This window comes from Pieris napi, chromosome 13 (assembly GCF_905475465.1).
Source record: "Pieris napi chromosome 13, ilPieNapi1.2, whole genome shotgun sequence".
In the NCBI taxonomy this organism is placed as follows: Eukaryota; Metazoa; Arthropoda; class Insecta; order Lepidoptera; family Pieridae; genus Pieris; species Pieris napi.
The window spans coordinates 3,035,234-3,058,726 of record NC_062246.1 but is presented as its reverse complement, the minus strand read 5'-3'; the positions used below and the strand labels follow the sequence as shown (position 1 = coordinate 3,058,726).

Sequence of the window (23,493 nt, the reverse complement as noted above, 5' to 3'; positions counted from 1 at the left end):
TTCCGATATTAGGACTATGTCTAGCTTGTGCTCAGTTATTAGTATCTCGAGTTCATTTTTATTGGGTGAGAGACCATTTATGTTCCAGGTCGCCAGTCTTAACCCAAGGCCGGTTAGCCTTGTAGTTTGGTTATGAGCGTAGTCATGAGACTCATTAGAGTACTCATTTGTTGTAATATTAAGTCAAATTTCTCATTTTGTTTGGTGAGGAGAGTTTCTAATAATGTAGGGTTTTGGTTAGCATCAGGTGAAGCATTTTCTTTGTCTGGAACTTTTCTAGCAGCTCCCACGTAAGAGAGTGGTTCGTTTTCCTTACCAATGAAGGAAGATTGTTGGGCAGTGTTTCTTGGAGCGTTTACGGCTTGAATCGTGTTTTCTTTTGCGGTATGTGTCTGTCAGTTCTTTGGTGGCCATATTTGTTAGTTTTTCTAGCAAGAATTTCTCTGTATACTTCACAACCCTTATAGTTCGCCGGGTGTGAGCCATTACATAGTGCACATTGGGCGGGTGTATTTCTATCCCGCTTTGGACAGTCTGAGGTTTTATGTGCTTGCGCACACTTCACGCAGCGGAAAGGTCTCATGCAGTAGTTCTTTGTGTGTCCATATTGCTGACACCGTTGGCACTGTACTATTGATTTTTTCTTTTTGGGATCCTCTATGGTTACAGATTGGTGGTAGATGTATTTAATTTCTTTAGCTGCCTTATTGTTGTGGCTAGGTAGGAGATTAACAAAGAATGTTGAGGTAGGTTTTTTTTCTGGGCCATATCTGGAATTAATAATTTCCCCGACCACAGTATTTCCAGTTTTTTCAATTTCATCCTTTATCTCGCTTATAGGTGTTGTGTGGTGAAGATTCCGAATGACAATACGACAGGGTCGTTCTTCCTTTTTGTTAAATGTGTGACCAATTAAGCCACTAACACGGAATTTAGTGATGATTTTTTTGTAGGCCTCTGTATCTAGGGTGTTGATTCTTAGTTGGTTTCTGTTCATTATCCGAAATGTAAATGAGCTTTTATCTGTAACTGTTTCCACGAGTTCCGTTAATTTATTGACATCTTCTATGCCATATAATATTATGGGTGGAGGCTTGCTGGGTTTTTTTTCCACTGGTTTTTTTGTTGTAGTGGGTTCTTCCATTAGGTCAATTGTTAGTTGACTGAACATATTGCTGGTGGTTATATTCTCTGGAGAGTCACTGACTTTTTTTCGTTTTGGATTTCTCGTGCTTGGTACTCTTTGCCAAGACGGGGGGCATGGAGTGCCTTGCTGGCTTGGTGCATTTTGCATGGTCGTGTCTCTCGGTAGTTCTGTCACGGTTTGTGAGCTTTCTGGAGGGTTACTTCCTAAGGAATTGCTTCTGGGCCTGGTGACGAACAAGCTGCGGTGAATGTCCTGCTGGGTTAACTTTTTCCTTGGGCCACTCATTTTATTATACGATCACTGTTGTGTAAAATAGTTTATCATATAATGTAAGCACCCCTATTTTTGTGGTATGACTCCCAGATAAAGCACATTTTTTTTTATATTATTATTATTAATTTTTTATTTTTTTTTTTAATTATTATTTTTTTTTTATTTTTTTTTTTTTTTATTAATTTTGTGCTCTGGTATCCCCTTTTTTTCTTACGCGTTTACTTAAACTACCTTGCGGACACTGCCCTCTATTGACAAATGTTGTTATTTCATGTAGGTATGTATCCCCATATACGATATTCTTATTTAAAATGAAATATCAAATATTGATTTAGTTATTATAAATTGAGAAAAAAGAAAAAGAAAAAAAAAAACAACAAATAAATTGTCCACTACTGAGGATTGAACTCGAACCCTATGAGTGAGTCGCCGGCACTTAAACCGATTTGACCAAATGTCTTTTCTATACTTAATCGAAAATATTGTACTTGTTACACGCGTCACAAACACTGAATGAGTCAAGAGTTGTATCAAGTCTTGACACGTGTACCGTTACTTTCTTGCACAAATAAGTTCACTTCACTATTTCACTTTAGTTTTTGTTTTTAGTTCATGTGTTGAGCACTGCACAATTTACAGAACTTTAAGGTGTTCCTTTCACCATTATTTAACTTGAAACGTCACTCGAATAAAGTTCTGATTTTGAGAATTACTAATGATTTTAGAATATTTTTGGGCGAAATAATAATTACACTATTTTATGTCGTGATATTACACCACTTTTTGTAGTTTTCAAACGATATGAATACATGTATGATTTTAAAAATACAATGAATTGGGGACACGAAGTTAAATTGATATTTGTAAAATCCAATTTTTTTACATTTTGGGAATTCTTTATAATGAGTGCGGGTACGTTTTTAATTTGTAAGAATGGAAAAATCGTTTCTGGAGCATCAATGAAATACCATGACCTCTGAGGTAAGTTAAGTACTATTCCTGCAGATTCTAGAAAATCTATTCCCAACAATGTTCTAGTATTCTTTTCATCTGGCATTGCAGAGAATGTAATGGGAACACAACGATTACCTATATTTATTTCAATGGTTATAACTTTGAGCTTCGTGTGTTTTGTGGAGCCATCAGCTAAATTAACTATAGCTTCCTTGTCCGTGAAAGTGTAGCCTTCTTTTAATAATAATTCGTATAATGTAGAACCAGCGATACTTGTACGAGCCGCGGAGTCTAAATAAGCGTACCCATTTGAATTTTTAATCGTTACTTCAATTATAGGTATTTTTACGCCATCTTCTATAGTTTTATTAATAATAGAATAAAATTGTACCGGCTTTGGTGGCGTTTCCTTACTTTTACAGTTCAAACAATTGCTCCTGTACACTCCCGGGGTGCCACAACCATAACACTTAACACCTGGCTTCTCCATATTCTTTGCTTTCTCATTATATTGTTTTTTCCTGCACTCATCTTCTGTGTGACCCCTCTTGTTACAATAATTGCACCTTTTGGTTATTAATTTTTCTCCCTCTTCATTATTTTTTAAACTTTGAAAATGACGTCCTTTTGTAAGTAGATCCCGAAAAGTTTTAATTTCTGACCTTGGAATATGTTTTTTCAAATAAATGTTTAGCAAACCATAAATTAAATCAATTTGATCCTCTTCCTTGTGTCGTTGTGTTGGTAATTGTGACAAAAGTGCACGTTTTGTACAAAGAAATGTGTCAATTGATTCCTTGAGACCTTGGCGTGTAGAAAATAATTCTAAATAAATTTCGTGAGGTTGCTTTTTCGGGGCGAAAGATTCTCTTAACAGATTTATTGCTGAAATCCAAGTTTTTACCTCCATTTTTACTCCTTGCCACCAAGTTGATGCTTGACCAGTTAATAATAACCCCAAACCTTCTATGGCATCATCATCCGAAATATTTTCAATTTTCTTGAAGATACTTATAGTGTTAATAAATTCTTCCACCACATTGAAATCTCGTTCACCACTAAACCTTGACAAACATTTAGCAAAACTTGTACGTTGCATATTGGTATCTGAAGTAGATATCGACGAAAAAGATTGTATTAGTCGTTCAAAACTTTCTTCTCTTGAAGACAATGATGTTCTTGATATCGCTTCAATCAAGTGAATGAGTTGATTGTCACTCATAACTATATTTGTAGCTTGTTCGCTCATTTTGAAAAAATGCGGGTAGTTTAAAATTTTAGTACACCCGTATATTTATTTTTACTGTTGCCAGTTGTAAGGCGCGTTGATAAAAAATGCGGGTCTTTTGAATTTTTAGTATACCCGTCTTCTTCTTTTACGTTGGGCGCCAGTTGAAAGGGCGTTGATAAACCAGTTGTAAACCAGTTGTAGGCCAGATGTAAGGCGCGTTAAAAATATTGCGGGTCTGTTTAATTTTAATATACCCGTCTTCTTCATTTACATTAAGCGCCAGTTGTAAGGCGCGTTGATAAAAAAATGCGGGTCTTTTGAATTTTTAGTATACCCGTCTTCTTCTTTTACGTTGGGCGCCAGTTGTAAGGCGCGTTGATAAAAAATGCGGGTCTTTTGAATTTTTAGTATACCCGTCTTCTTCTTTTACGTTGGGCGCCAGTTGTAAGGGCGTGTTGAGAATTAAACTCAATTGTCCTTAAGAAAGTAATTTATTGTTCTTGTTACAATATTGAAAACATTACAGTAGGTAGGTACAATACGACTAACCTAACATTGAACCGTAGGGAGGACGCGGGGCATCGCAACCCTTATGTTCACCTAGCTAAGGCTTAACTTAACGACGCGGGGCATCGGTCAAGAAAAGCTACTGAAGATCCACAAGCAGACGACCCGGTGGGCTATCGTACTTGCAGACGTCTAGCTAGCGAATGCCACGAGCTTGATCGGACATCGCATTATATAGAAGCCGCGCGCTTCTATGTGTGCGTTGCGTGTATGCGTCTTGGCCGTAGTGTGACATTGTTTACGCCAACGCGAGTCTGTCGCGTTACAATATTTATTTTAAGAATTATGTACTAAATTCTAACATTAGCGTTGAAAATTGGAAAGATGTCCAGGCTTTCATACATAAAGATAACCTGTATTATGTAAACATGGTAAGATGTAAATTTGTCAAAAGTCAAATATATAAAGTTTATTGTTTTTTTATTATTATAGTACAATCATTATAAAAGTGTTATTTTACGCATCACAGAAAAAATATATATACACACATTATTTTTATCTAAATATCCTAAAAATAATTGTAAATTAAAAAGACCTCAAGAAAACAGTCTATAATATCTCAGATAAATTATATGTGTACTAAAACATTTTTTTAAACTACTATCATAGTATAAACAGACAGAGAATATATCATTGGGTCTCAACTTCCGTGCAATATTACTCACAAACTCCAGTTACAACAACATACATATTACATACATTATATTAATTTCGCAATCTCACAAGGTTCCGCAGTCGGAGTCTGAAACTTAAGCAATATTCAAGGCACGTTCGCACCAACTATGATAACAGGAGAGGAGGGAAGACTAACGCAACAAAACTTATGATATTTTCTTAACTGTTTTAAAGAAATTTATGTTTTATTGGTCCTATAATTCAACTTTTTGTATTGTTTAGTAAATGAGTTTAGTGTCTAACTCATAAGTGTTAATTTTAAAAACATTTAACATATTTAAATCATATATGTTTAAATTTTATGCCTTTAATTGATTTCATTAAACGAGTGATAAGGATAAAAACGTACCTAGTTGCCACTTCTAGCAAATATGTTTAATGACCTATTTATATTAGGTTATGTATTAATTATTCAAGTTAGAGTTGGTTCTCTTTAATGGCGTTATAGGACGAAGAAAGTACAATATATAAGTACGATTTGATTGTTTGTTAACATTTTATTTAGCATATATAAGTGTCATATTGTGTCAATAATATTAACTAACAGGTACAAAAAATATACGCAATCCGTTTTCAAGATTATATTATAACACTTTTGTAACAAAAACCCCAAAAAGAGTAAAGTACATACAACAATTTTTTACTTTACTAACGCTGCTTTTGAAAAGGAATTAACATCTAATCAATCGTGAATCGCCGCGCAATACCATTATATGGTGTAGTTGCTGCTTGCTAAAGCAAGCCCCAACTTACAACAAAATCGATGTACATACCCAGTTGCAACCGCTCATTTTAGTTTAAAAAAAATATAATATACTACGTAGTACGTACGCACAGCTCTGGCAGCAATCCAATTAAAAAGTATTGTCAAAACTGACACTGGCAAATATGAGTTGAACTTGACAAATGACAACTGCGTTCACAGTTCACACTTCACAGTTGTTGCGTATTGCGTTATGCGTATGTTCCGTGTTTAGTGTTTATTGTTGAGTGTGAGTAATTTATTATCGTTTTAATTTAATTCCGTTTTAAGTTTTATAAATATTACGACCCTTTCACTTGTAATTATATGTAAGCTTCATTTTGAAAGAACATTAGATTTTTTTTTATCCAGAACCACGATTTTGTTAGTGTTTATATTATATAGTGTAAACAGCTTTTACTACAGAAACCAAAACCATTGATTGCAACCACGTTATTGTATCCATGAATATTGACCTTGTAAAATGTCTTAGAACTCCTTAGAGTTTAAGGAAACTAAGTTGTTGATTGTTTATCCTTAAACCTTCCTGTTTATTTGTTAAAACAATTCATTATTAAAGCTTTGCCATAAAAACATGAAGAAATTCCTTTTAGATGACACAACATAATTTTCCTTCATCAATAATGTGTATTAGAAAAGATGATCTCTATATTTAGCTATGTATTAATGGAAGTGAAATATTATATACTTAATTTTTTGTATTTGAAACCTTCAGATGGTCTTAAATTTTTAGAACCTTTTTGTTTTTAATTTAGGGAATCATAAGTCACTACAATGTATTTTTAAGTCCCATAATATCCTCTAAAATAATCTTTTGTTATATAACTAGAAGTGTAGCTTTATCTTATTATTCTAAGTCCTACACAGTTCAGAGGTCAGATACATATCTGTTACACTTTTTTAGGAATGTTTAAATCATTAAAGTAATCCTACTTTCTTTGAGTCCTCTATACTCATTTTCAAAATCTCTAAATCTCTATACAAATTTTAATTTATTCAATGTCCTATCCACCGGAACATTTGACCAGTGACTCATCAAATTATTAAATAGTAGTAAAAAATATGTCTGTCTGTCTCTAATAATTATAAAATGTCTAACTTTATAAAGTATCTTTAAATGATAAATCAATAAAATACATATACAGCATAAAGCCTATGTAAGAACAATGAGTAATAGCAGAGTTATTATGTTACTATATATAATCTAGTTTTTTCTCACTTCATTTCAAGGATGCTCATTACATCACAATTTGTTGTGTAACCAGTTCTTTATAGAGTTTTATATTTTACTGGGTTCTTGAAATTGAATGCATAAAGGTCTATCTTTAAAGTTATGTTCTTATGTTAGTTATTTCGTGCAATTTATTGAGAGAGTGCAGATCAATTTAGTTGAACTATTTTATATTATAATTCAGATTATTGTCCAAAAAAGCCCTCTAATCTGTGGATCTTTTTAGTAAAATAGTGACAGTAGACATTAGTACTAGATTAAATAAAGATCAAATTGCTCAACCGTTTTTCAAATTAGCCGAAGTCCAAACATTGTTTATGGGGAAAAATACTGTGTTAAATGTTACAACAAAATACCTTGTGACATATTAAAACTAAACAAAAGAAAATTAAAAACTTTTATTAAAAATGCACTTTGTAGACAAGCATATTACAAATTAGAGGATTATATTCAAGATAAAAATGCTTGGAATCATGCCGCTTCTGCGCCATAGGACAATCAAACTAAACAAAATCAGCTGGTTGCTTATCTAGTCATATAGGTTTTTTTTTTAAATCAACTTTGACATAACTCACTCACTTAGACTGTAGACTGTATGGTAATTATTTCTTTTTTTATAAAGTATAATGTAAAATCTATAGTTGCAATATTTGTGAATATCTGGGCACCATGTATCTACATAATAATTTAATTATCTGCTGCATTGTTTTTATAATACCATGTGCCTAGTTTATTTTAGTATAGTACTTTTTTTAGTCTAGTTTCATGGTCTTCATACATATAATAATCAAATTAATTTATAAAAAATATTGTAAAAACTATTTTAAAAGATTAAGTATGGATATTCTTGCCCATTATTCTCCATATCAAACTACCTTTTTGAACTGGCAACTAGTCATTTTTTTAATATCTTTAACTTTTGACTTACAAAAGTGCCTTATTAATAGGCCTGATTGAAATAATTGTTTTTTATACATATTGTGTATTATAGTAATTGTAATAAATGATTTGACTTTGATATTGTTAGATGAAAGGAATTAGTTGCTATTTTATACTTGTTTATGTTGATATATAAAAGTATTTAATGGGCTTCTGTTTACGATATTCCTATGTAGATAAAGAGTCTGACATAAACCAGCAAAGCAAGTATTACGCAGTCCAATGATCTCATTTGTAAAATACCCAAGCTTATCTGTAATATTATCAGAAATGGCAAACATCTTTAATAGCATATTGTAAGAATGAATTTTTCATTAGAAAATTCCTAATATTGTGAAACCATGTATGCAATAGAAAGCCAATTGAGCAATAGACGTAGTTATTTGAGATAGAAGAAATCCAATTTTATCCCGACATCGTTCTCTGTGCACGAAGTGTGAACTCTGAAGATTTCGTTCGATATTTAAATCCCCGTAAGTCGTAACCCGACACCGTTGCTTTACGTGGCGCTCTTACGAGAATTCGTAGATCTATGAGCTTCCTGAGATGCATCACGTCTGGAATTCGAATATACGGAATCATATGGAATGCGAATACGTATTTTGTAACCTTATCGCTGCCTTTTATGGAGCTTTGCCATGAAATTGCATGATTTAAATGTAAAATAAAACGGTGTGTAAACGCTCGAAAAATACACAAAGGTTCGTCAAGAGGTATGGTATGTGAAACGGAGTTGACAGGCAGGCCGTTAGCGCTACGGACACGAGTGATATATGGAGCTGCGAAGTGGATATCCGAATTGCAAAAAGATAAAAACGATTTCGAAATTCGAATCGCAAGTGGTCTGCCGGAAATAGCAAATGCCGAGTGTGACTTTTTATGTTGACTCTTTATGGTCGGTATCATCCATAACCGGAAATTATATATGAAAATATTTAATAAACCTTTCCTTTAAAAAGAGAGGCGCTTTTAGCTAAAGCTCTACCATCATTTGGCGTTGGTGTATAGGGCTCGCCCTGATAAAATTCTTAAAGAATGAATAACATATTAAACTAATATAGTCTATATTATATAATAATGCAGCCAAGCGTAACATAATCATAGTCAATCGAAAACTATACAATATAAGGAAACAGTCAAGTGTATGAGACTAGAACTATTTATTAATTAAACTTAAATATTAAATTATTTTTTCAATAATAGTTTTTGTAAACAAGTTTAAGTCAACGTTTATCGTTCATTTGAGTCAGGGTCGATAAAGATTAGAATTTCGTAAGAACCGAATTCATAGTTACATTGATAATATTTTATAACTCTAAACATATTATTTCTTCTAAACTTAGTATCACCAATTAACTTCTTATAAAACTGAATAACAAGAAAATTTTGAGTTCCAGATTAGCAGATGTGTATAACTCGAAATCAAAAATCTACCTATATCTTCCATTAGTTTTGATATGTTAATCATGAATATTCCAAACAAATCGAACGCATCAGCTCATATTTACAAAATAATAGCTGTTTTTAATTCAGTTCGCATTCGGGTATGCGAAATAACGTGTATAAAACAAAATTCACCTTCATAGCTCCAACCCAATACGTCAAACAATTAAAAGCACAAGCCTTTGTTTTAACAAAGCTCGGATAACCGATCATACAAAGCTTTTTAAATAATTACTAGTAATCTATTATATAATATGAATTCGTCCGATATATACCTACTTGTTATTTTACCAAATCAAACGACGAGAAAATGTTCTTAAAATGCGTAAGGAAATCGAGGACAGTATGTCTGATAATGAGCAGACAATCATAAATCCAAATGGTTATATTGTGTTAGTTACAATACTGTCCTAAATATTATATTAGTAGGTTAGCTTTAAAGTATATTCAATCCTAAAATTAAAAATTAATTATAAATTTTAATTAATGAACCATTAATTACCGCAACAAACCATTTTTTACCATACAGTCCATTGCAATGACCCCTTGTAAGAACAATCTAGCCTTCCCGCTATTATTGATACCCTCGTTTTGTTTGAAAAGTCTTATGCACGAGTATTACATGGAAAAATTACTGATAGGATGTGCAATCGAGAATTTTCTTCAAATTTTTCTAGTTATTTTAAAATTCTATTTACTATAGAATTTTAATTCGATTAAATAATATTTCAGCTATCATCTTTATAAGTCTTTTTTATTATAGTTGTCCGTTGCCTATCTAGTTTAGAAAATTATAAAGGTAGCACTAGCACTCTTTTAAAATGGCTTCTATTTGTAACTTTTCAACCAGAAAAATAACCATAATTTGTCTTGCTCCATGTCATGATATAAATGACAACGCAGCATCTCGTGGGTTAACTTGCCAAGACTTTTCCGGAAAATGGTTTAATAAAATTTTCCTTACATTCTCTTTAACAAACTTTTTAAATATACTTTAGTATGGTTTCGCTGCTTCCGTTCTTATTACTTTCTTATCTTTACTAGTGGTCTGCACCGACTTCGCACTAGGCACTAATATAATACGAAAAATTTGTTTCAACTTTTAAATGTAAACTAAGATGTTACTATTAAATTACTGTATCGCATGTTCAATTGATACATTAGCGGCAAAACATGTAATTAAGCTTGTAATTATTAGATATTAATTCAAATCATTTATTGCAATTAGGCCTATTAAAACTTCACTTTTTAAAGTAAAATTACAAGTTAAAATTATTTAAAAAAATGACTCTAGTTGCCCCTTCAAAAGGTTTTATCGTGCTCACATCTTTACAAATATTTCAACTACATTTTACACTATTCTTTATAAAAAAATAATTAAATAACATACATTCAGTGTGAGTTACGTCAAAGTTGATTTCTTTAAAAAAAGGGGAAGGTGATTAGGTTTTTAAAGTCAAGGTGCTTTTATAGCGTTATAATAGTTTAACAATTACTCATAAATGACTTGACTTCTTTTTGTGACATTTGCATGCCTATTTATATATGGCTGATTGTGCGGACTTTTCTTGTTGTTCGATTTTTTTATTTTGTACCACTATCTTGGCAAATAAAGGATTTATTTATTTATTTAAAAAGTAAAATACATATTAACCTATATGACTAAATTAGCAACCATTTGTTTTAGTCTAGTTTGATTGTCCTATGGAGCAGGACCAGCATGTTTGAAACATTTTTATCTTGAATATAATCCTCTAATGTGTATTATGCTTGTCTACAAAGTGTATTTTTAATAAAAGTTTTAAATTTTCATTCGTTTACTTTTAATATGTCACAAGGTATTCTGTTGTATTAGATAAAGTTATTACTACGTATAATAGTGAACTTAATATTCATAAATTATAACGCAGTGTAAATTACCTAGGGAATTAAGTTGGGTTGAGACATGACTGGCCTCTCACCTTTGACCGTTCCTAAACAGAACCTCCCTTTGCCACCCGTATATTGACTAAGGTAGTTTTGTAATTATCTTTTTTACTAAATAATTTCGTGATACGTTGTCCACTGTAAAGTTTTAAAACAAAACTAACTTTTATAAATCTAGCCTCGGATTTCGGTATCTGCATTAAACATATGCGAATAGATCATTCTTCTGTGTCGATTTTTAGGTGTGAAAATGTACTTACGGTTTGTTTAATACTTATCTGCCTAGAAATTGCGCATAAAAATTAGTATAGGGTTCAATTGCACGACGATAAATTTTAAGCTTGAGCATTAGGCGGCTGCCCATCACCAAGTTTCATCTATTTCTCTTATCCAGTGAATATTAATCTGCTGTTTTGCTGGTATTTTTTTGTGCTTAACAAAAATTGCTGGTAATTTTAATTTTTTTTTGTATAATTTATGTTCACCTTAATTGTCATAAATTTTAGATAAAATAGTTTGATATATATGTGTATAGTAGATTTAGTACTATGTATGATGTGGTGGAACTTTAAAAAAAATTTAAAAACAAATAAAATATTAATGACCTTTTAAAGTGTGGTTCTACATGCGTCATATTATATCTATTCATTCTAGCGAAACTCTTTAGAAACAAATTATATTCAATTGTACTTGGATACTAAAATAGCACCACAGATGGTCTAGAATAAACATATAAGTCATTGCCGTTATTTAGAATCTCTTACGACAAACCGTTAAAAGAACACTTCAGTAGAAAGTTGCAACTCAACAAAGTCCACAGTTTTCAATAAATTCAATACTAACTTTTGCTATAATCCCCAAAACGCTCACCTACGCTCGGTAACTAGCTTATTCGGGTGAAATTGCTTTGGGGAATGTTGCTGGATGTCATAAAGTTGAAGCTGGTGACGTGCTGTACATGTGTCGAGTTATACCACGCTATACGGTGCGCACTTTAGCTTTATTAAGACGCCGCATTGTTTTAGTTAGTGCTCATTTAGTAACCGTGGCAAATGGTTCAATACTTTGGCGGGTTATTAACAATATAACATATATTTTTTGTATATTAATATTGTATTTGTGTACAAGAATAGAACATAATTATGTTTTCTTTAACAGATATGTATAAGCAAGAATTTCTAACGATAGATAAAAAAATCAGTGGCGCTACAAACTTTTTTTTTAGGTCTGGGCCTCAGATTTCTGTATCTGTTTCATGATCATTTGTAAATCTAATAGGCAAGTAGGTGATCAGCCTCTTGTGCCTGACGCACGCCGTCGACTTTTTAAGTCTAGGGCAAGCCCGGTTTCCTCACGATGTTTTCCTTCACCGTTCGAGCAAATGTTAAAGATTGTCCATTGGGGCACAGCCGAGGATCGAACCTACGACCTCACGGGTGAGAGTCGCACGCTAAAGCCACTAGGCCAACACTGCTTTGTAACGATACATAGCTCGATCCAATAATCGTGGTCAGCGAGAGTCCATAGAGTTGTGAAGTTTATATTCGTTAAAGAGTGTTCATTTGTTCATTTCAATATTTGAGACATGTCTTAGACCCAACAAGTCGACGGTGTGTGTCAGGCGCAGGAGGCTGATCAGCTATTAGATTGAAAAATGATCATGAAACAAATTCAGAAATCTGAGGCCCAGATCTAAAGAGATTTTTTTAAATTATGCAACTACTCTACATTGCGCTTGATTAACAGCCTACATAGAGTATACATTCTACACAAATATACACGTCTCACATTTATCATTGAATTCTGGTTGAACCCAGAAAAATGTATTTTATTAACATTGCTTAGACTGTGTGCCGAACAGTCCTGTAAATGTGGTTGGCCCAGTCAAATATTCGTATTACGTAAGCACTATAGGGGCTTTGATTTTCTTATTTGGTGATTACGTCAACAATAATTATTTATACTTTTATACCACTCACTGTCTATGCCTGAAAACGAAATGCATGTTTTAAAAAAAGATTAATACGTTTATGTACTATTATTTTTAAGACCTTTGCTTACTTTTGCTGACAAGAGGGGGGGGGGGGGGGGGGGATAAATCTGCTTACGTACTTGAACAGTCCCTATAGTATTTCTTAAATACATATATGTTTTAATACGCCTGTATGCGTATGGTATTGAGAAACATCTAATATAATAATAAAAAAAACATTTTAATTAAAACTATCTTTTACTAAGCTTTAACTTTAAAGGAACAGTGACCGTAATTTGTAAAACGAAATGTGCTACAGTAAATGTGTGTAGTTTTAACGAGCAATTTCTTTCCAGATTAACTATGGACTGGAGGACGGTTTTAATGACGCTGGCGGTACTGTACCACGTTGATGGCTTCTCAAGTAAGTTGCATTACTGCAAAGCTACTTTGCAGTAACGTTTAACGTTAGGTATTAAGAATTATATATATGAAGGTAGCTTACCTTTGAAATTGAAAAAATTTTTGAATTTGATCAAAATTTTTGTCCTACCCTTAGTTTAACTATTAAGAATTTTACAAACTATCTGAAATTCTAAATTGTTCCAAGGTGTCTAAACCTTTACTAATTTGATCGGTTAGAAATGAAATGAACTACACTTCTGGACACATCTATTGGCCCACCTTGCATTTTCAGTTTCTTTTGGTCCTACCTAAAAATTTATATTAGGTCGAGTAAAAAGTTTTTATGCAGTTTTGAACCTGATACATTTTACCATCTTTTTCGATCGTATTGTTTTAAATTTGAATTTAGAATACCACACCACATGGAGATACGCCTAACAAGTCGGTTATGCGCCTTGATGAAGTCAGTTGATTTTTGAATAAAAAACGTGTTTTATCAAATAAAGGTTTAATTTAATAACGCGTGTTGCCTCCATGGGCATCTACGACAGCTCTCATACGATTAGGCATAGAGTTTATCAACCGCTCTATGAAATTTTGAGGGATCATCTCCCATTCCTCTTCTATGGCAGTTTTCAATTCCTGCATCGTCTGGGCAACTGGCTGACGAGCCCTAACACGTCTTTTTAGCTCGTCCCACATGTGCTCAATGGGGTTCATATCTGGGCTTCTGGCTGGCCAGTCCATAACTGCGATGTTCACATCCCGAAGATATTCTCTGACAATGCCGGCCGTATGGGCTCTTGCATTATCATGCATAAAAAGGAAATTTGGGCCCACACAGTCCGCGTATGGCATCACGTGAGGTTCTAAGCACTGAAGAATGTACCTTTCAGCATTTAATGTTGGCAGCCGTGGTCCCGTAACAACATCAAGTTGAGTTTTGCCGCTCGCGGATATACCGCCCCAGACAGTCCATGAGCCACCGCCATAAGCAACCCTCTCTTCAAAGCAGCATTGCTGCTTTGAAGAGAGGGTTGCTTAACGCTCTCCCTTATGTCGGTAGACCTTCTTCCTTCCATCATTGCCATGTAACGCAATTTTAGACTCATCAGAAAAGAGTACACCGTTCCAATGCTGCTGAGTCCAATTTAAGTGTGAGCGCGCGAAATGAAGGCGCGCTATTCGGTGGGCTCGCGTTAGTTTTGGGCCATTAGCTGGCTTGTGTGGTACCATATCGCGTTCTTTTAATCTTCTCCGAACAGTTCGAGCGCTCACATTTACTCCATGGAAGTTGCGAAGTTGGTTTTGTATCTCAATGGAGATAAGGTGACGATTTCTCAAGCTGGTCGTCACGATGAATCGATCCTGCCTTTCAGTTGTGACTCGAAATCGTGGCCTTCCTTGGCGACGAACAAAGCCGCCAGTCTCTAGGTATCTCCGATAAACGTTTCGGATCGCAGATCGACTTAAATTAAGTTGATCACTCACATTTCTTTGGCTGTGTACGGCCCGGATAAGTGCCACAGCTTGGGCGGCGACTTCAGGCGAAGTATCCATAGATTATTGATAGAACCTCATCTTAATGTTAAGAATAAATAATGTTTGTTGCAAAATCAAAGAGAAAAATCACACTTTCAAGAATTAAATCCAACTAAACCAATAAAATCAAGTTTTCTTAGTATTCGATTGTTTGATATCAATGAGCAGGCTCCAAATTGTCTTTTGTTTCTTTAAATTCTGTGATCGAAATTAAAAAAAAAAATATTGAATGCAATTATGAATGTGCCAGGTTCAAAACTGCATATAAACTTTTTACTCGACCTAATATAAATTTTTAGGTAGGACCAAAAGAAACTGAAAATGCAAGGTGGGCCAATAGATGTGTCCAGAAGTGTATTTTAGAACGCAATTTATAAGAAAGACTCTTTCTATCATAATTTCTGAATTTAAATTGATATTTAATTTTATATTATAATACTCCAACAACATTATGTTTTGTTGGTAGTCGAATACAGACAGCAAAAGCGGAAATAAAATCTATATACTGTGTATATGTAATGAAAGGGAAATACAACTATTGTACAATCTACATCACTGTAAGTGGCAAGAATTTATAATTTCCTGTTATCACGTTTATACAAATTGCGTCTGCTCGTTCGAGATCGGCTTGAATGACCTTTCATGTGACCTTCATGTATTAGCGGCCCGTCCCAGCTTCGTCCGCTACTATTTTATAAGAAGTAAACCTTTTTTGCAGAAAGTTATATCAGAATCTACTGCATCGAATTTGAAACTTAATGCCTTCACCATATTCCTGGAGTGTCAGTAATAGTACTTCTTGACGTATTAATTTTATTAAATTAAGACGTATTAACTCAAAATTTCATCCAGATCTTCTTGATGGCTGGACGTCTTCCACGGTCCGCAAGACATTTTCTTTTGCGAACTAGCGAACTGTGAAATCGACCTCTTGGTCCCTTCCCTGGGAGATACGACCTCCAATTGTTAAAAAAAGTATTCTCCTTCAAAAGCCGGCAAAGCACCCCTCCCTGCGTCCCGTAGGCTCGTTTGCCCCCCTATCCTATATAAAAGAAGATATTTGACTTGTGACATATTTAACTCTATTTCAAACGAATTTGAGGGGCTACAGCTAAAAGTAACGTATAGTCGAAGTATTTTATCTACCAAATTGATATTTGATCCATTTTTATTGCTGTCATTGCCTTCACAAGAGACGAATATTTATTATATATAGGTATGGACATTACAATACAATTTTGTAGCTGTAGTAGTGTTCGTTGTTTTTACATGCGATAACTGTTTCGCTAGAAATTAAACAAAGAGATTTGAACCACGTAAACATTTACACAATAATATTTTGCCCTCACGTGACATGATATAGGACAGACATATACGTTAATCGTTTTATTGAATGCACAGCAGAGCCTCTCGCTCGTCGATGTTGGAAGCTTAAACATATACAGTGTAAATCTCTTCATAACGAATGTCAAGGGACCGAGCATTTTTTTTCGTTATACGGAGAGTATAGAAAATTAAACAAATTTAACCAATTACAATAATTTCTAATTATATTACTATCAAGGTAAGTACTGTTCTTTTACTGGCCATCTTGACAGTTTCAAAGTTTGTTTACGACTGATAATACACGATAGGTGACGGTGGTGCGTTTATTAACTGAGACCAAAATTTCCTACAGGCAATGTAATCTAAGAATAATGGCACCTCAAAAGTTTAGTTTTGTAAGCTGATTATAAAACAATTACACTTAAGTATGTTGTTGTCTAAATATGAAAATATTTATTCGTTATAGAGAATTGCTGTTGCGTTATAAAGATTGAATTAATGTATGGGTTTTGTGTTAAACCAAACAAATGTAACTATTTTTTAGGTTATAGAGAGTTTTCGTTATAACGAATGACGTTATAAAGAGTTTACACTGTATATATGTCACCGTAAAATTGTAAACACCGTTAGATTGTAATCTATCTCGCGAGATTATAAACTGTCGAAAGATTGTGAACCTCAACGAACTGCTTACAATTTAACGTATTATTATTCGGTAGTTATATGAAATTGTTGGAAAGTAAAATTAATCTGTAATTGACCAAAGAAGTTTGAATGATAACTAAGTTAGTGTAGTACGATCTACCGAATAATAATACGTTAAATTGTAAGCAGTAAGCTGAGGTTCACAATCTTTCGACAGTTTATAATCTCGCGAGATAGATTACAATCTAACGGTTTTTACAATTTTACGTTAACATATACATATATAATGTCCCCAATCTGTTTTAATTCATATAAAACAAATATTGATTGCTCACATAGAACGGACAATTTATATAGCTAGGCTGACTCAATCGTGAAAAACTCTTCAAAAATACAACAAAACAATAAGTTATACTCCTCAAACTTTTATATCTTTTTATTGCCTCCGAAGAGGCACTTGCCGAGTCGCAAATTATATCCCATACCTACGATTCCTCATTCTTGCACTCTGCTTAAAACATTTTCGTAGTAGAGTGTTTGCTTTTTTTACGTCTTTATGAGAATTTTATTACTTACAGCGGGAATATTACTTTGACGGAGAGTTATTATAATGGACTACTTAAAAATACGACTCCTACTTATCGAAATGAAAGTCTGATATGGGCAAGTTAATACCAAAGTTATCGATTAGCAAGACTGTCTTACTGCACAATGTTACGATAATGGGCTGAATGAAACGTTTTTAGTTTGCTGAAATACGGCTTCAGAGCAAAGACAAAGACAAAAAATATAAATCTAAATGTTCAATAAAAGAAGACTTTCTACTTCTAGTAAAATGTAATATACATATTGGGTTGTGCGTGTATGCGAGAGTATGTGTGACTATTTAGCAATTTATTTGAATCAAATAAACTAAAATCAAAGCTTGTCATTCATATTGAGGCATTCTTTACAACGACATGTGTTTGGTCTAATTGCTTTGTCCCCGAAATATTCTTGTACTTATGATAAAATAAAGTTCTGATCAAAATCTGCAAAGTCTGGGTGTTATTTAGATGAAAAATTAATTGGATTAGTGATTTTAAGTATGAAAGAGTACGAACTGTAATGCCACAAACAGTTGAATTATATATTTAATGCTTTAAGTAAATTAATAAAACGTAACGTAAAATCATTACGTTTTCTAAAAACGTTTATATCTATTGTATTATCTATTTTAAAGTAGCCTTTGTGCTACAGCCTTTTAAGATCTGGGCCTATAACTTCTGTATCTCTTTCGTGATCATTTGTTTTTTATAACTAACACACAGTTTCCACAATACTGCACAGTAACCAAAATTTTATTATATATTTTAGCCATTTTAAAGACATATCTAATCCATGTTACAGTTTGTTATTGATAAAAGTATAACGTAGCGAAAATACATAAAATTCAAAATAGGCCAAATTTGTTCGTCAAACTTATTTGAAAGTCGAGACTATTCAAAGAAAGGGCACGTGAAAAACAATTTCATAGGAAAACTTTACCACTCGTATATTACGTGTGATGCCCGAACACAGTGAACCCAATCCAAGTATATTATAATCCTATGTATGTAAATGAGCTATCCCTTTACAACCGAATTCTTTCTGTCACGCCCGGGTTATAAAAAGGGCACAAAATATTCATGTGAGCATATATATTTTTTACTAGCTGTCCCCGCGAACTTCGTTTCGTCTTTATATGATTTTTTTACTTAGCTTACCTTTTTAGTAGCTACATAGGTACTTTGCATATATGTTGTTATGCTACTCCATAGAAACTGTTCGCTTTCCAGGAATAGTATCCTAAAAAAAAATCATTTTCAATTGTTTCTCTTTCTCAGTTGTTCAAGGAATAAATAATTAAACAAATACTCTAATTGATCCGGCCTTCTTCGACTATGAGCTTAGCAACATATTTTGCTATTTATAATTTGAACACGTTGACTTGGATTTTAGGTTAGAACTAAAAAAAAGTACCTGAACTTCCATGATGAAGAGGTCTGATTTTTAAACGTTAAAAACTCAATTCATAACTATTTGGATTTTTTTATTAAATTGGGTAAATATGTCGAATCACGACTCCATCTTAATACTGCTCCAAAGATTTTTATCACTCGGTGATTGTGTACATGCAATTATAAGGAATGAAAAAATAAAAATGAACTAAAACATTTTGTTTTGTGAAATGAATGCAAGAAGGTACAAATTTTTGGCTTTAACCTAACCTAACCTAATTCACTGGGAACTGAGGCAATATCATTTATCATGCATGTAATATTGTTAGTTTAATTTTTAAGTGGTCCAAAGCCATACGCCTCATTAATATTACTTGGGGTACTAAATACAAGTCGTAAAGAACGATAGAAACAAATTTGGAGCCGTTAAATCAGGCCAAATCTATACATGATTATATTATCGTGTTTGTTTGTTATTTCATACAAACTCACCATAAATAAGTTCGCCATTAGTCTAAGACCTACAACGCACTAGCGGCTGGCTGCAATGCGGTGTGCCGCTGCGGCGGGCCGCACATCGATTATTATATGAAACCGCACGATAACAACGCACTGACTTGCGGTCAACCGTCAACCGCTCCGGTTGATCTGAGCTGCGGCGAGCCGCACCGGTTGAATGATGCGGCGCGCCGCGTCCCCTACACGCTCTCGGCGCGGTTAGCCGTCCTACCTACGTCATCACATATAATTATTTAACAAATGTAAACAATATATTGTAAACCTATTTTAAAAGAGTAAAAATAAAAAAATAAAATATGTTTATTATGGAACATAAGATACATGTATCACTTATTCCACGTCATTAAATTTGAATTTGTAATATTTCAAGAAGCACTGACGAGTGACGATTGCGGCAGACCGCAATAGGACCGCAATAGGGACGGTTAGCCGGAATACGGCATGCCGCTACGGCGGACCGTATATACCGCGGCCTGCCGCAGCGGCACACCGCATTGCGGCCAGCCGCTAGTGCGTTGTAGGCCTAAGGGTAAAACCCTTTTAGATATTTACAAAAAACTGTGCAAGAAAATACCAAACAATATTATTACATTTTGTTGCAAGGCAACTGTATGTGTGTAAGTAGTTTAAATAGAATAAGTTAAGCACAGAAATTGAAAGAAAAGTTGGCAAACCTTTATTTTTACCTAAGAAACACATTCAAAAAAGTTATAAGTATGAAACAGATGTTAGTAAAATTGGTGCATCCATGCGCGGGGAACTAAAATAATTTGGCCGAAAACAAAAGTTAAACAAGATTGATACCCTTACTTTACAGCTTTTATATTGCAGAACTGATGATGATGTTTAATAAAATGATGTTTACAGAATATGGTCGTACATGCAAGGACATCGGATGTCTGAACAGCGAGGTTTGCGTGTTAGCAGAAGATCCCTGTTCATATGGGCATAGCTCCAACTGCGGGACATATCCTACATGCAAGAAGAAGTCCCAAGTGGAAGGTACGTCTTCAAAAATTATTGATAGAGTTATTATTCTATTAGCTCTGGCCCTCTCATGACCTTGACTTGTTATACTTAAGACACGTTTCATATATTTTATCAGTTATTTCTTGTTGTATTTAGTTCCAAAACGTGCTCTTTACTCGGTTAAATATGATTACTCTTACAGTTTAGTATATTTTTGTTACTCTTTAATTAGCGAAATAAATAAATAAATCAGTGGCGCCTCTTTAGGTCTTGGCCTCAGATTTCTGAATCTGTTTCATTTCATGTTTTTGCCGCGCACCACCACTTTGTGGAACCAGCTGCCCATTGAGGTATTTCCGAACCAATTCGACTTAGGGTCCTTTAAGAAAAGAGCGTACCGATTCCTGAAAGGCCGGCAACGCACTCGCGAGCCCTCTGGCATTGAGAGTGTCCATGGGCGGCGGTATCACTTAACATCAGGTGAGCCTCCTGCCCGTTTGCCCCCTGTTTTATAAAAAAAAAAAAAATTTTTTTAAGTCTAATAGGCAAGTAGGTGATCAGCCTCCAGTGCCTGACACATGCCGTCGACTTTTTGGGTCTAAGACATATCGGTTTCCTCACGATGTTTTCCTTCACCGTTCGAGCAAATGTTAAATGCACATATAAAGAAAGTCCATTGGTGCACAGCCGGGAATCGAACTTACGACCTCAGGCATGAGAGTTGCACGCTAAAGCCACTAGGCCAACACTGCTCATTTTCACACTTTAATTAGCGTCACAATTGAATTAATAATGAAATCAATACTTTTACAGGTTCTCATTCAGAACCATCAAAACCAGTTATGCCCAGACCGACTCCACAGTCACCTACGAGAGATTTTGATTCAGCACCAAACTATCCAGCTCCTGCACCACCTTTGAACAACGGTGGCTCCCATTTGGGAGGAAATTCACCTTACGGCGGAAACTCACCATATGGTGGAAGTTCACCATATGGCGGGAACAACCCTTCACCCTATGGTGGGAGCAACCCTAGCTCTCCCTATGGTGGGAGCAACCCTAGCTCTGCCTATGGTGGGAGCAACCCTAGCTCTCCCTATGGTGGCAGCTCTCCGTATGGGGGGAACTCTCCCTATGGCGGAAGCTCTCCATACGGCGGTAACAACTCTCCCAATGGTGGAAACAGAGGAGGCAGTCCATATGGAGGGTCAAATCCAAGCTCCGGCTTTGGTTCTGGTGGAAAGAGCGCTCTAGATAGCATATACAACACAATAAATAAATTCGCAAACGGCCAAGGAGGAGCAGGCGGTCAAGGAGGAGCAGGTGGTCAAGGCTTATCAAACATCTTTGGGAATATCCTGGGTAATTTGTCCAAGAGTGGAGGGTTAAACAGCCTTTTCAACACTCGACCGTTGATGGAGAATCCAAATTACTCCTCGTACAGCTCAAACTCGAGATCTAACCCTCAACCTTATTCATCAGGAAACCCAGTTTATCAGACGCCGAACCAAAATAAGCAATATGGGCAAAACGCTCGCCATAACGGAGCTACGACGAACAAACCAGTGTCCTATGGGTGGAACATTGGGTAAATATTGACCTATTAGCTTCGGTCGTTGTCGATAGACTCAAACAATTAACTGAGCATTTACCACTCTCATCTCACTCTCTATCTTCCTTAACAAAGTATTGCATATGAAAATAATGACCCAAGTTTGGAACTAATCAGAAGTTTCAAAATTAAAAATTAACACTTATAACACTGTTACTGTAAAACTCATCCGTTTCTTTCAAATTATGTTCACGTTGTAATAGAAAGAGATAGATTTTTTTTTAATGGTTCTGGCACGATTTGTGCATTAGCCAGCGTCAAGTATAGGATTTTTTATAATTCGTGCTTGTCTTTAGAAATTCGACCGTGTCCTCCATGTACGGTTTAGGCACTCGCCCGGTACCGCACAACCCTCCCAAAGGCCGAGAACAAATTTAAATTAAATTAAAGTTTGCTCTCGAACCGGGAATCGAACCCGGTACCCCTCATCTAGCTGCCACTTAATAAGACCGCTAGGCTATGAGGCCCCCTAGAACATTGTTTAAGTTATAACAGTCAATTTAATTGTTTTTTTTATAAAGGGAGAGATTCTAATTCCAAATTATGCATTAGAGTCGAAGTTTCGTCTTGAAATTCGCCAAGTATTTTTGTCTATGGAGTTTCACGCCCTTGCCAGCGTAAATCTCACCTGTAAATCTAATTTGATGAGAGTATGCTCAGTCTTTATTTTCTTCGTCTATTCTCACTTACTCAGCTTATTTATAACACTTGCAATTGCACATAATATTTTTTTGCCGTTTTTCCGTATACTGCGCTTTTATTAGCTAATAAAATAATTAACATATTGGGTCCAAGGTTTAACAATTTTGGAATACTACTACTTTACCCAGTGTTCTAAACCATAAACAACTTCTAATTTTTAAGATTATAACGTGCATGAATCAGCATTTGGTACATCTTTTGGTATTTCTTTATGTTAATTGTAGCATTTCACTCAGCATTTTATTATTTAAGCTAAATGTAAATACAAAATAGTTGCCATATTTAGTTTAAGAATGCTTGTTTATTAATTGTAGATGTTTAACAGATTACATTTAACTAGAAGTGCCGGCTCCGACATGGTTTTTTTTAAATATTTTTATCTATTCCGCGCTTCTAGCTTAAAGCGATGTATTAGAAATTACTAAGAATACTCACTTATAATACAATAAATGTTAAATATTGTTAAATCCTATTTAAAAAAAACTAAGAAACTAGAAAATCCAGTTTTTTTTTTCTTATAAGTCGTTATACTTTTTCTTTCAGTGCGATTATGATGACATACCTGTTACACCAATACATCAACAGTGTGATATATTAATATTTTTAAATTTGAAAATATACTCTATGTAATAATATGTTCTTACGTATTAAATATATATCTTTTTGTTAAGAA

The 23,493-nt window shown here is 34.3% G+C and overlaps 2 protein-coding genes across 4 annotated transcripts; one reads left to right on the top strand and one right to left on the bottom strand.

Annotated features, from left to right (window-relative positions):
• Positions 1-2,002: 2,002 nt before the first annotated feature.
• Positions 2,003-3,684, bottom strand: LOC125055558 (activity-regulated cytoskeleton associated protein 1-like). Its single transcript, XM_047658018.1, has 2 exons — positions 2,250-3,684; positions 2,003-2,044 (listed from the first exon to the last, which is right to left on the bottom strand). The coding sequence occupies exons 1-2, from the start codon at positions 3,621-3,623 to the stop codon at positions 2,003-2,005; spliced, it is 1,416 nt and encodes a 471-aa protein (XP_047513974.1). The 5' UTR covers positions 3,624-3,684.
• Positions 3,685-5,728: 2,044 nt separating this feature from the next.
• On the top strand, positions 5,729-23,493 carry LOC125055082 (keratin, type I cytoskeletal 9). Of its 3 annotated transcripts, XM_047657308.1 has the most exons (6): positions 5,729-5,839; positions 13,478-13,545; positions 20,405-20,539; positions 21,320-21,868; positions 21,989-22,094; positions 23,364-23,493. In XM_047657308.1, the coding sequence occupies exons 2-6, from the start codon at positions 13,485-13,487 to the stop codon at positions 23,416-23,418; spliced, it is 906 nt and encodes a 301-aa protein (XP_047513264.1). In that variant the 5' UTR covers positions 5,729-5,839; positions 13,478-13,484; the 3' UTR covers positions 23,419-23,493. The 3 variants fall into 3 exon arrangements, with proteins under 3 accessions (XP_047513264.1, XP_047513262.1, XP_047513263.1); XM_047657306.1 differs by having other exon boundaries at positions 21,320-22,094; XM_047657307.1 differs by lacking the exon at positions 5,729-5,839 and adding an exon at positions 5,867-5,973 and having other exon boundaries at positions 21,320-22,094.